This window comes from Gymnoscopelus braueri, assembly GCF_963280865.1.
Source record: "Gymnoscopelus braueri genome assembly, chromosome: 15".
NCBI lineage: Eukaryota > Metazoa > Chordata > Actinopteri > Myctophiformes > Myctophidae > Gymnoscopelus > Gymnoscopelus braueri.
This window is the reverse complement of record NC_137620.1, coordinates 14,979,471-14,991,967: the sequence shown is the minus strand read 5'-3', so window position 1 is coordinate 14,991,967 and position 12,497 is coordinate 14,979,471. Positions and strand designations below refer to the sequence as shown.

At 42.0% G+C, this 12,497-nt stretch overlaps 1 protein-coding gene across 1 annotated transcript; it reads left to right on the top strand.

Annotated features, from left to right (window-relative positions):
• Positions 1-636: 636 nt before the first annotated feature.
• drap1 (DR1-associated protein 1 (negative cofactor 2 alpha)) lies at positions 637-8,998 on the top strand. Its single transcript, XM_080451179.1, has 7 exons — positions 637-826; positions 2,072-2,144; positions 2,638-2,731; positions 3,454-3,582; positions 4,339-4,429; positions 5,053-5,138; positions 7,304-8,998. The coding sequence occupies exons 1-7, from the start codon at positions 785-787 to the stop codon at positions 7,527-7,529; spliced, it is 741 nt and encodes a 246-aa protein (XP_080307305.1). The 5' UTR covers positions 637-784; the 3' UTR covers positions 7,530-8,998.
• Positions 8,999-12,497: the final 3,499 nt, after the last annotated feature.

Below are 12,497 nucleotides of genomic sequence, written 5' to 3'. Positions count from 1 at the left end.
ACAACACAGTTATATTTGTAATACTTTTGTCTAAAAGGTCCGACCCAAAAAGTCCTTGCGGACTTGTTTCCGTTGGGGTCCTTGAATTAATTTCATAGACATATATAGTAGCAACAAAACAGTTCAAAAATCAACATAAAAATACAGAGAAAAAATACCACTATGTACAAAAAAAAGCATGAAAAATAAAAAATATATACAAAAAAAGGGGAGGGGCAGGGGGGTGAGTGTCACGTGACCATAACCACAATTACAACTCGACAAAACTCTGGCGTACACAAATACAACACAAATGCTGCCAACTGTGGGGACGTTTTTAACCACAAAAAAACACTTAAAGCACAACATTCTTCTTAATAATTTCAAAACTAGCCATTGTGAGCTTGTAGATCTTACGTCTTGCCTCCTATGGAAACAATAATAGCTATAGCTCCCCCCGAAGAAGCGGTGCCACAACATTACACCTGTTTCTGAGCGTCCCCCCAAAATTGGGATGCGTTAAATCAGTCGTTTAAAATAAATCAATTAAAAACAGCGACATCGTGCGTCACAGACATCGACGGGTCACCGACATCCGCGTAACACGGAGTAGGCGGTGGAGGAGCAGAGGGAGGGGCGCGCGAGGAGAGTGACGTTATTGACGACGTGCTACTAGCTAAGGAGCTAGCTTTAGCTTGTTGCAGCTAACCTGGGCTGTTGTGGTTTGTGTGTGTGTGTGCGTGGTGCTGGTGGAGGAGATTTATTTGTTTATTATTTTAAAGTTAGCCGCCCAGGTGACGTAACAATGCCCAGCAAGAAGAAGAAATACAACGCCAGGTTCCCTCCGGTAAGTCTTAATAACAGTTCTAACCCACCACTCAGCAGCACACAGCGGTGGTGGATGCTAGCAATGCTAACGAGGCTAGCTGCTGCTCTCCCACCATGGTGAGTGGGAGGTTAGCCTAACATGCTAACCGGGTCCAGAGAGGTGTTTTATGAGAGGTTCTGTTTATGACAGATACGTTTCAAGTGTGACAGACAGCCCACCACTAGTTATTATGGAGCCTTTGTCTTGGATTTGTGCAGTGTAAAGTATCTTGAGTATGTTTACTCAAGTACTGTGCTTCAAGTTCAATTTTGAGGTGCTTTTTACTTTACAGGGGAGTACTTCCCATTTCAATACTTGTACTTCTAGTTCTACTCCACTACATCTCGGAGCCAAATATTATACTTTTACCCCACTGCAATTATTTTAAGCCTTTTTAGTTAGTAGTTACTTTGTAGATTTTGATTGTTATTACAAAACCACTTCAGACATGTTTACTTTGGTAATTTGAAAATAGCAGATCTACAAGCTCACAATGCTTTTCAAATGAGTTTTTATATATTGTATACATTTGAAAACTTGTGAAATGAGACATTCTGCATGATTAGTACTTTTACTTTTGGTACTTTAAGTACATTTTGATGCCAATACAAAACAAAATTGAATACCGAACTTGTACTTCTAACAGACTATTTCTACAATAAGGTATTGATACTTTTACTCAAGCAAATGTAAATGTGAGTACTTCTTCAATCACTGGATTTGTGAGCCAATACGGTTAGCCGATATTGTGTTTTTAACAAGTCTAGGGCCAAAGTGAAGGTGCACGTTAGCCTGGTTAGCCTGGCTGGTGTTGAGCTGTCGGTTGCATTGCCATGATGATGATACACTAACGTGACCTTTTGTGGCCATGCAGTTAATCAGTGTTGTACTACAGGTGTTGCATGGCAATAAGCTAAAACAATATGGCCTGTTTACACACACACACACACACACACACACACACTCACACTTTGCTCTGTTATTGGTCAATCAGATGATAACAATCAACAATCAGTGGGTGTCTGTCTGTCTGTCTGTCTGTCTCTGTCTCTGTCTCTGTGTCTCTCTCTCTCTCTCTCTCTCTCTCTCTCTCTCTCTCTGTCTGTCTGCCTGCCTGCCTGCCTGCCTGCCTGTTTCTTTCTTTTTCTGTCTGTCTGTCTCTGTCACTCACTCACCCACTCACTCTAACTAACCCTGGATGTGACTTTTTTTTTGTCATTACAGGCAAGGATTAAGAAGATTATGCAGACTGATGAAGAAATAGGCAAAGTGGCTGCTGCAGTACCAGTTATTATATGTATCCTTCACATCTTAAAAGGGTTTAAAACAAAGCTCCAGTGAGTCCGTTTGTTGTGATACTGTTCTTATAAATATCTTCACTGATGCAACACTGTCTGATAAAATGTGGGTATAATTATTAGGCCTGTAGCGGGATAGAATATGAGGAGGAGGAGGACATTAGTTTGTTTGTACTTTGCCTGATATAGGTCTCGTATTATTTATTTCTGTGCAGTGGTGCCAAAATAAAAGTTATACATTGGGTGCACTGTATTGGTTGTCAGAATTGGTTCAACCATGACAAGGTGCCGGTGGTATTATCATTATACCCACAGTCGCCAAATGTTTACAGTTGCTTGCTATCATAAAGCATAAAAAAGAAAACATTTTAAACCCACATTTCACTACTTTTTGTCTCTGTGTCACTGAGAATGAGATTGGACAGATAAATGCATTGGATTGTTATGGAACCTAGGCATAACGTGTGGTATTATTCTTAATTCAAACGTAAGCACGTGCCCTGGAACTTTTCCTGGATTCTCTCCTCACCAAGGCCTGTAATGTCACCCAGTCTCGGAATGCTAAGACAATGACAACATCACACCTGTAAGTGTGTGTGTGCACGCGCATGTGTGTGTGTGTATGCATGTGTTTTGGAGTGTGTGTGTCTATCACCTTAATAAGCCTGAGTTTTTGCTCAAATTGCACACTTTAAAATGAACCTTGATGTGATCTTGTTGTGGGTGAAACATAAAGCCCCTTTCCGCAGATTTAATTCTGAGTATTTCATAATCCAGTCATTTATTCCAGTTACGATGCAAGCCTACAGCAGTGCCATGTCTCATTCACTGCCTGAATTATTTATGGCCGTGTTTGCCCACTGCCAGAGATTTTTCATTGAAAAAAAAAGTACTCAGGAGCCGAGATACAGAAGTTTTAAGTTAACAAGGAAGTGGATGGGAGTCTAGATCTTCGAAAAATCATATCTCCTTGGTCTTTGGGTCAAATTGAAAACAAAAATGATTTTTTTTTTTTTTTTTGGGGATTTTTTTTTAACGTTCTTGGCAGTATTGGTAATTGGGAATAATTACGTTTTTTACGTTTTTGGCAGGGAATGAGTTAATTGCTTGTCCAAAATGTGTTGTAACATTTCTCCCCTCAAGTTAAACACCGTAGCCAGATGACCACTGTTTGTGTCATTGATTTTTGTGCAAAATATAGATGTACAGTAATTAGCATTTTTCTGTGTGCATCTGGTCCAAAACTCAAGAAAAAAAGAAATGGCACAGTAATGTGTGTGTGTGTGTGTGTGCGCGCATTTCATGCAGGAAGCAATGTATAGAGCTGGAACAGCAGTTTGACTTTCTGAAGGACCTGGTAGCGACCGTGCCAGACATGCAGGGAGAGGGAGAGGAGAACCACGCAGAGGGGGGAGCAGCGGAGAAGGTCCCACGCAGGTGCATATATACAGAGGAACACACATGCCATTTGCCTCCCTGCTAGTCACTTGATAAACCCATTAAGATTTTACAAATGCCTTCTAAATCAGTAGTTTGCAAGCTTTTTCGTGCCAAGGACCCCCAAATTGATCTATGTTTGGCCGCAGACCCCCATCTGAAAATGTTTTGTGCCAGGGAACCCCCAGAAGAAAGATGTGTTAAAAAAATCTAAACATTCAAAAAAAAATGTTCTCCAAAAATAGCAGATGTACAAGCTCGCAGCGCGGCACGAAGTGACGCGCTGTGAGCTTGTACATCTGCTATTTTTGAGAACCACTGTTCTAAAACCACTGTCAAGATTTTTCAGAAAAACATATGTTGCTATATACAGTATATTAGCTGAAATCTAGTACGACACGGATGCTTTCCCGGTTTTAACGGGTTAAGGAAAATCGTAACTGCGTAAACAAAGTTAGAAAGTCCCGCAAAATACAGCAATTATAAACCAATTACCTTGACAAACCCATCAGCTATAATGAAGAGAAAAGTTAACTCTGCTGACTCCACAGAGGCCTGCTCAGCAGAAAAAATATGGCACTAGTCTAATGAGCAATAACATTATCGTTTAGGACATGCCGGATCAGTGGTTTTGACATCTGTGGCCCTGGGTGTGTATATAAACTTCCCTAAAACACACACGGTCCACAGTCAGAATGCTAATTTTTTATTACCGTTGTTGTGTTGACTTTTTGTCTTGTCACACTCTTGTCCCAGAGGAAGAAAGCCAGGGTCTGGTCGCAAGAACGGAGGAGCCGGCTCCAAAGGAAAGGACAAGAAGCAGTCGGGCACGGAGTCGGAACAAGAGGTGGGTGCTGTTTAGGCCTGGTCACAATTATTACATAATCGCCGGCCCTAATCGCAATTATTTAAGATAATTGCAATATTTTTTGCATAATCGTCATAATCGTTTCCATGTTGAGAAAGGTTCATACATTTTGAAAAAATTACAAAAATATTGGAAATGGCAGATCTACAAGCTCACAACGCGCGACGCGTTGTGAACTTGTAAATCGGCTATTTCCACTATTTTGGAACGTTTTTAAGTATAAAATATAAAATTTGCCGTATTTTGGCCAGAATCTTTTTTTATTATTATTATTGGTGTCGGCCATTGTCATTTCTTTGTGTATTTCAGTTTTTGTCAAATCTGCCCTGTGCACCTTTTTGTAAAAAGCCACAGGATTAAATCATTAATCGCAATTATTTGTATGACAATCAAGCGTCAAGTAAAATGTCATAATCGTGACATCCCTAGACTGGGTGCTAACCCTTTGCATTCAGTGGTCGTAGTTATATATAGACTGTCATGGGTGTGTTTGTGTTTGTGTGTTTATGAGAGAGAGATGTGGGAGATTGACGGCGACAAACAATGCGAGCTCTGAGACTTGTTGCTGTTTCTCACTGTTGTCCTTGTTGTCATGGAAACAGGACGACTCCGAAGACAGTGAGACAGAGGAAGAGGAGGACGGCTCGCAGTCGAGCACAAACTTGCAGCCAGCATCCAGGTTCCACAGGTAGGAATGCAGGCAGACTTCACATAACTGACCCGAGATTGTCTTGATATACTTGGGTAAATGTTTACCCCATTAAGACCTCAGGCAGATTCTACAAATGTCTTCTAAATCCTTACAATTTTCTGAAAAATAATGTTATATCAGTTTTCATATCAAGGACCCCCAAAATGTATTGTATGTATTTGGCCGTGGACCCCCATCTCAAAATATGTTTGATCCAGGGACCCCGAGAAGCAGAGATTTAGGTTCAAATTGTTCGCTTTGAAAATACAGTATATATATTCAAAGATTTGCAAAAATCAAAAAAGAGCAGATCTACAAGCTCGCAGCATGGCACGAAGTGATGCGCTATGAGCTTGTATATCTGCTGTTTTTGAATAACCCATGTATTAAATAATGGTTAAAGTAGTTGAAAATGACACACATTTCCCGGTTTTATTGGTTTAATAACCAGTGGCAAAGCATTCTTTCAGGAACACATTAGGATACAAAACTTCATTGCCCAAACTGGCTTGACTGTGGCAGATTGAATGTTCAGCAGAGATGATGCTGGAGTAGATAATCGGGAAGAACCGGTAAGATTCCCCAATAGATAATCATGGGTTCGCTTCCTTGAACGTCCCACCTTGTGCACTGTGCCTCATTCACACGCATATCCGCACACACTCTGCTATTTCCTTGGGTTTCCCAGAAAAGCAGGGGAACAACACTTGATAGGAGGATGTTGGTGATTGTATATTTGTTTTAGATTATGATCGGTCACTGACATAATTTGCCTGAGAATAGCATAAAAGGCATGTGTTAAGAACAGAAAGACACAGCCAAATGAGACACATCCAGACATTTATAGGACGCAATGAGCTTGCAGCTCAAAGCCCAGAGAATATAGCTGTTAAAAGTTAGCGTCATAGAAAGGCCTGGCTGGTGTATAAACAAATAACTGCTTTGCTAAATGCAAAATGGTTATGAGACCATCTTAGTGTGAAAGGTATTTTACTATCTTTTTAGTGTCTGAGCAGCCCGTATGCCAATTTCGTGCTGAGGGCGATGAGGCAGTACCAGGAAGCAGTCATGAGGCCAGAATTCCCGACTAGACGGCTAAAGAGGATGTGCCCAATGCTAAAGATGCAACGCTTTTTTTAAAGCGGGTGGAAATGAAAATCACTACCTGTTCCCTGTTGTGGATGCCACAGGTAGAGCTGTACTCTTCCAACACCCTCTGGTGGACAAATATGCAGACAGATTGACATGCATATATGAAACAAACTTCAAACTGCTTTATTAATCCCACTAGGTTCTGTTACCTTAGAGCATCTTAAACTGAACCATGCAAAAGTGTCACTTTTCAGCTACAGTCACCTTTTTGAACCCAAATAGGGCAATTGTGTGACACCTGACCTGAAAGAAAACAACATGTTGTCACCTTTTTCACCTCGGGGCTGTTTGCATGCCTATGAACGGTGTCTCTCTCCCATGCATGTAAACATGCCCAGTGCCACGTGTCATAGGTGCGCAGCCTCTCTGTGTGTCTCTCCGTGTCCGGTGAGCGTAAACTCATGTGCGTGTCATAGTGGTTGTCACATTTAGTATGTGTGTTATCTCTCTCTCTCTCTCTCTCAATCTCTCTTTCTGTCTTGAGGAAGAGGCAGATATGGCAAGCTTTAAAAACTTCACCAATGAGTCCAACACTACATCACCTCAACAATGTTGGTGTAATTAAGAGATTGGCTAGGAAAAACATTTTTTTTAACGTGCACAGATGATCAACTCTATGGCAATATAGTTGCACAGCTGCAGCCGATGAGAGGACCGAATTGCCATAGTGTAGATCCCATACGCTGGATGGACTCAGCTTGTGCTGATTGGCTAGTTCCACTCCATAGCCTTGCAAATCAGTATCCTATAGCCTGGAGGGATGGTGGGTCCGAACTCACAAAAATAAAACATGATAACAATATTTGGGAATTGAGTTCCTTCCTTCGTGAAGGACATGCCAATGATCGTTCTACCCATTTTCCAGATTAGCTGCAAACACTATACACAGACACACAGGGGGAAGACACAAGATTCTCCGCCCTGGCCTGGTGGAGCTCATGAATCCATCACAAGACACACTTGAACTGTTCTAATGTGTGATCCACCTCTCTGCTCTCTCGTCACCACAGCCCAGACGTGCCCTCCTCCCAGTACCCGCATATGGGCAACACGGTCCCCGCGGGCCACACGGGCGCCACGGCCCCGCCAACACAGGCCCAGAGTGGCATGGCCGCCATGCCCCCTGCTCTGACCTCCTTCGCCCCTCACCCCTCCATGATGGGCGTCACACCGCCGCCTCCCACCACCGCGCCGCACAAAAACGAGGATGACGACGATGAAGACTATGACTCTTAGCTCCCACCAAGGCCCATCTATTTTACCTTTATATTTTTCCTTTCTTAAGTTTGTTCTTAAGGTGGCTGCTCTGCGTTGGGGAGGGAAAGACTTTGATTACAGCCCACGTGACAGAGAACAGCCCCACAGACACCAGGCAGTATGAGATGCTGCCACGTGATGATGTAGAACTGGTTGTATGTTAATGTGTTTTAATTTTCCTTTTTATTTTTAAAGAAAAAAAGAAGTCCTTATTTTATGGTAGAGCAAAAAGAATCCAACCGGGGTGTTTTTTTAAAGAAGTCAGTCATTCTATTTGGACTACTACAAAAACGGCATTCGTCAGTGTTTTTCTCGCAAAGCCACCACCCACTCACCCACCCCCCCCCCCCCCCCCAGAAAGGAATAGGTTTGTTTTTGTGTGTTTCCTCGTAAGGTTTCTGCTTTGCACATTGGTTTCTCTCTCTCTCTTTCTCGTTTGTCAGTACTCTGTAATAATGGACATTGGTTGTTGAAAGATACATATCACACCTCGTCACTCAAACCCTCAGGTTGGTAAAGAAAATTATGTTTAAAATCACAGAAATCATAGTTTAAGCCTTATAGCCTTTGATCATGCAACGGAAACGTCTCAAGATGAGTTCAGGGCAACGGCTTATGAAGTATTTATTTGAAAGTGATCATCACTTGAAGGGAACACTAGGTCATCGTCTCAAGAAAATCAGTGTATGAATTTTTTGCTTTCAAGTACTGTTGTCCAGATATCGGTCTTACTTCCCGGCGTTGTCGCAGCTTTCTGGTATTCCCAATTGTTTAGGCTGTGACATGTGTAAGGAAGCAGGTGTATCATATTTCTACTATAGGTTAGGCAACGGCAGCGTTGTGAATCTGTTTCCATTTTAATTTTATGTTTTTTACAAATGACTCCTCAAAGACATCCACCTCAGCCCTAAGTCAAACCACATCAGCAAGCATGCAGGTGATCCAGGTAATTATGTTTTGTTAATTATAACGTGTCAGTTAAACACAGCTGCTCTCACATTTAGGAAAAAAACTGTTATTTGTATTGCCATTGGCCCGCCCCCACCCAGGTGACTCCCTATGTTAAAGGCCATAACTGTCAGAACACACAATGTGACCTTTGGACCAGAACTTTGTTTTTAAAGTTGTGTAACCTCCACCCCCAGCATCTTCCCGGTCCACTATAATTTGTAAGCTTCTCAGCTATTAAGGCCACCCCCACTATTTTGAATAAATTGTCTCTCATAATTTTTCTATAATTTCTTCTCTCTCTCTTTTAGATTGTTTTAAATGTATACCATTGAAGAAACGCAGAGAGATTGGCCTCCATGTAATGTCTGTCGCTATATGAAATGTTTCATGATAGGCAGTTGAAATTGACACTGTATTGTAAAACTTTTAACATTCTTTTTATTTTGTATGGGTGAGATAAAGTTCCGATTTCAATTAAAAAAACAGTCAAAAAAAAACCATCTGACGCCGTTATTGTTTCTGCTTCTCGTAGTAGCCAGGCGAGTGTGTTAGACATGTTTCTCACGGAGCTTATCTGTGACAATGCACACATTTCACATAAAAGTTTATTTGTTTTCAGAGGCTAGTGAAACTGGCAACACGCCTGATCCCGTGGCATTGGAACGGAACGTTGCGCAAGACCTCACCTGATGGTTTCGCAGTTGTGAAACACATCGTTTGTCGTCAGCTACACCTGGCTGCCTCCTACGTTTCTGTTAACGTGTTGCATTTTGCAGTTCTGGGGAAAGTTTATGAAGGATGCACACAATATACTGCAGATACACTGGCTGTGACTCAAAACAACCTCACGCGTCACAAGGGCCTGGTTATATGCAGGCTGCTTTCGCCGGCCCTAGACCTGCCACCAGCAAATCAGATAAGCGCAAGATGGTACAAGTCTGGAGTTGAGCCTCTCACAGAGAGTAGACTGTTACCGTTACAGAGATTGCCCCGACCGAACACACAACCATCATCCTGTAAACTGGCAGACAGACTGGGCCCGGCCGCACACATTGCTCTCAGTGTTAAGTGCATACGCCCAGCCCCCTTCCTCTCCTCCGTGTCTACGTTTGGTTCTGCAGTGTTAAATGCAGCAGCAGCTCTGTTAGTCTCCCCCCCAAACAGGGGCCACAAAAACAACTGCATCCTTCCTGCACAAGCGATGACTCAGCGTGCCGGCAGCGGGGGTGGGTAGGTTCGGTGGGGGGCGTAGGTGGTTGACTTTAGACGGTCGGGTGACCAAACGAATATGGGCTATTAGGGAAGGAGGGGAGCATCAAAGAGCTCGCAGAAAGGAAGCACACTGTTTCCACACAGCAGCCAGGGGCCAAAGGTGGCCCCCCCTCACCCCCCCAAAAAAAGATATACTATCCTTCCCATGAAGCGCTGGACCCACTTTCTTTGTCTTTCCTTTTTTTGGGGGGGGGGGTCTGCCTCTGCTTATTCACTCAATGTCAGTCAGTTCATGAACAATAAGGCACTCCTACCATCAGTGGTGGAAAGTAACTAAGTACAGGTACTCAAGTTCTAAGTACAATTTTGAGGTACTTTTACTTTACTGGAATATTTCCAATTTTCTATACTTTTACTTCTACTCATCTCAGAGACAAATATTGTACTTTCTTTTTTACTCTACAGTTATTTGAAAACTTTGGTTACTAGCTACTTTTCAGATTTTTATTATTGTTGCAAATCAACCACTTAAACTCCATTTAAACTTTGGCTATTTGAAATTAGCCGATCTACAAGCTCACAACACCTTGCAATGTGACAAAGATACTCATTATGCAGAATGTCCCATTTAACAAGTTTTCAAATGTAGAACAATCTTTTGAAAATAGCTGATCTACAAGCTCACAATGCATTGTGAGCTTGTAGATCTACTATTTTCAAATGTCCGAAATATATATATATAGATAGGGCTGAAGTGTGTTTTGTAATAATAATCTGTCAGTCATCTGATTCTGTTCCTGTTGGGAAAAGTACAGATCCCATCGATTGGAGGGACGGTAGGCCACGCTGTGATTGGCTACTCAGTTAACAGGCACCCACTGTGGTTTTGAGCTCTGTTAGTCTCTTTCGTTTACATTTCATTACATTACAGTCATTTAGCAGACGTTTTTATCCAAAGCGACTTACAATAAGTGCATTCAACATAGGTAGGGAACGAAACTACTAATCACCAGAAGTCTTAAGTGCATTTTCTGCTAAAACAGGCAACCAAGAGTATACCTAAAGCTAAGGTAAAAGTGCAATATCAGCTACCTACTTTCTTAAACAGATGAGACAAATAGCAAAATCAAAAGAGCAAGAGCTAAAACAAATAAGTGTATTGACTAAAGAAGATCCAATAAAACAATACAATAATAAAACAAGAGTTAGTACAACTAGTTAACAAGTAGGCAAGGCGAAGAGGAAGGGTAGTGTTTCCTGTAGAGGTGGGTCTTCAGCCTGCGGCGAAAGATGGGCAGTGACTCTGCTGTCCTGACATCAGTGGGGAGTTCATTCCAGCACTGTGGGGCCAGAACAGAAAAAAGTCGTGACCGTGTAGATCGGCCAGAAGGACCCTTGAGCGACGAGGCAATCAGTCGCCCCGAGGTGGCAGACCGAAGTGTTCGGGCAGGGGTGTAAGCATCGACCATAGCCCGGAGGTAAGAAGGAGCTGTTCCCTTCACTGCCCTATAGGCTAGCACCAGGGGTTTAAACTGGATGCGAGCCGCTACGGGGAGCCAGTGTAGAGAACGGAGAAGGATAGTTGTGTGGGAGAACTTGGGGCGGTTGAACACCAGACGAGCCGCAGCTTTCTGAAGAAGCTCCAGAGGTCTGATGGCAGATGCCGGAGCACCAGCAAGGAGGGAGTTGCAGTAGTCCAGGCGGGAGATGACAAGAGCCTGGATGAGCACCTGGGCTGCCTTCTCCGTGAGGAAGGGGCGAATTCTCCTGTTTATATTATATATATTCTATAATGTTTATATGCATTTCGATTTTTTTTATAAAATCAACCTTGGAAATGATAGAGAATATGTTGAGAATAGTTCTACATAAGAATGTTTTCTAAACAAGACATGTCTAAAACCAAACAGTCATTGTTGTTGCTTGCAGTGGTGTAAAGTAATTAAGTACTCAAGTACTGTCAGATCTGCCATTTTCAAAAGATTTTTAGACATTTGAAAACTTGTGAAATGGGACATTCTGCATAATGAGTATTTTCTCCTATTGGTACTTTAAGCACCTTTGATGCCAGTACTTTTACCCAAGTAAATTTTTTATTCCAGACTTTTACTTAGGAGTATTACTGCATTGCAGTATTGATACTTTTACTTAAGTAAGAAATGTGAGTACCTTTTCCACTACTGTTTGCTTGTCTATAGAGTATATTTATAACACCTGGCCAAATTAGTCTCTTTGTTTTACGTTTATTCGTTATGTATTGTATTTTTAAATCAATTTGTTCTGTCACATTTTGATGTTTACTACTATGCTGTCAATTCTTGAGCACGTTGCCTTGACAACCAACCATCCAATTACAAGTGTGGCTGGGTTGCCCCTCCGGGCTATAGGATCTAGTTCTAGTATCTACCAAAGACACAAAAAAAAGTTGTCAAACTAGTGTTGCCATGTCCGCTAATTATAAGCGACTTTCGCCTTGTTTTTCTGTAAAGTTGCTTGTAAATATTGGTTGTTGCGTTTTTTTGGGCTTGTTTCTAAAGTACAGTTGTTTATTTGGGCTTGTTTCCTAATGTTGTTTAAAACCAGTGGTTCTCAAATATTTTCATGTTAAGGACCCCCAAATTAGTATATTTATCCACGGACCCCGGCCCCATCTGAAATTATAATTTGTGCCAGGGACCCCCGTACCAGATTATTTTTTAAGATGTTGGTATGGCATTCCACATTTTTGTGGCATAGCAGGAAAACAAATTTAACCGCTTGTTAGAGCCAAATCTGGGTTTGATG

Excerpts from the sequence above, each read along its gene's own strand:
- drap1 (XM_080451179.1), top strand. The coding sequence starts at position 785 with ATGCCCAGCAAGAAGAAGAAATACAACGCCAGGTTCCCTCCG. Across the intron at positions 827-2,071 it reads ACAACGCCAGGTTCCCTCCG|GCAAGGATTAAGAAGATTAT; the intron begins GTAAGTCTTAAT and ends TTGTCATTACAG. Across the intron at positions 4,430-5,052 it reads GCACGGAGTCGGAACAAGAG|GACGACTCCGAAGACAGTGA; the intron begins GTGGGTGCTGTT and ends TCATGGAAACAG.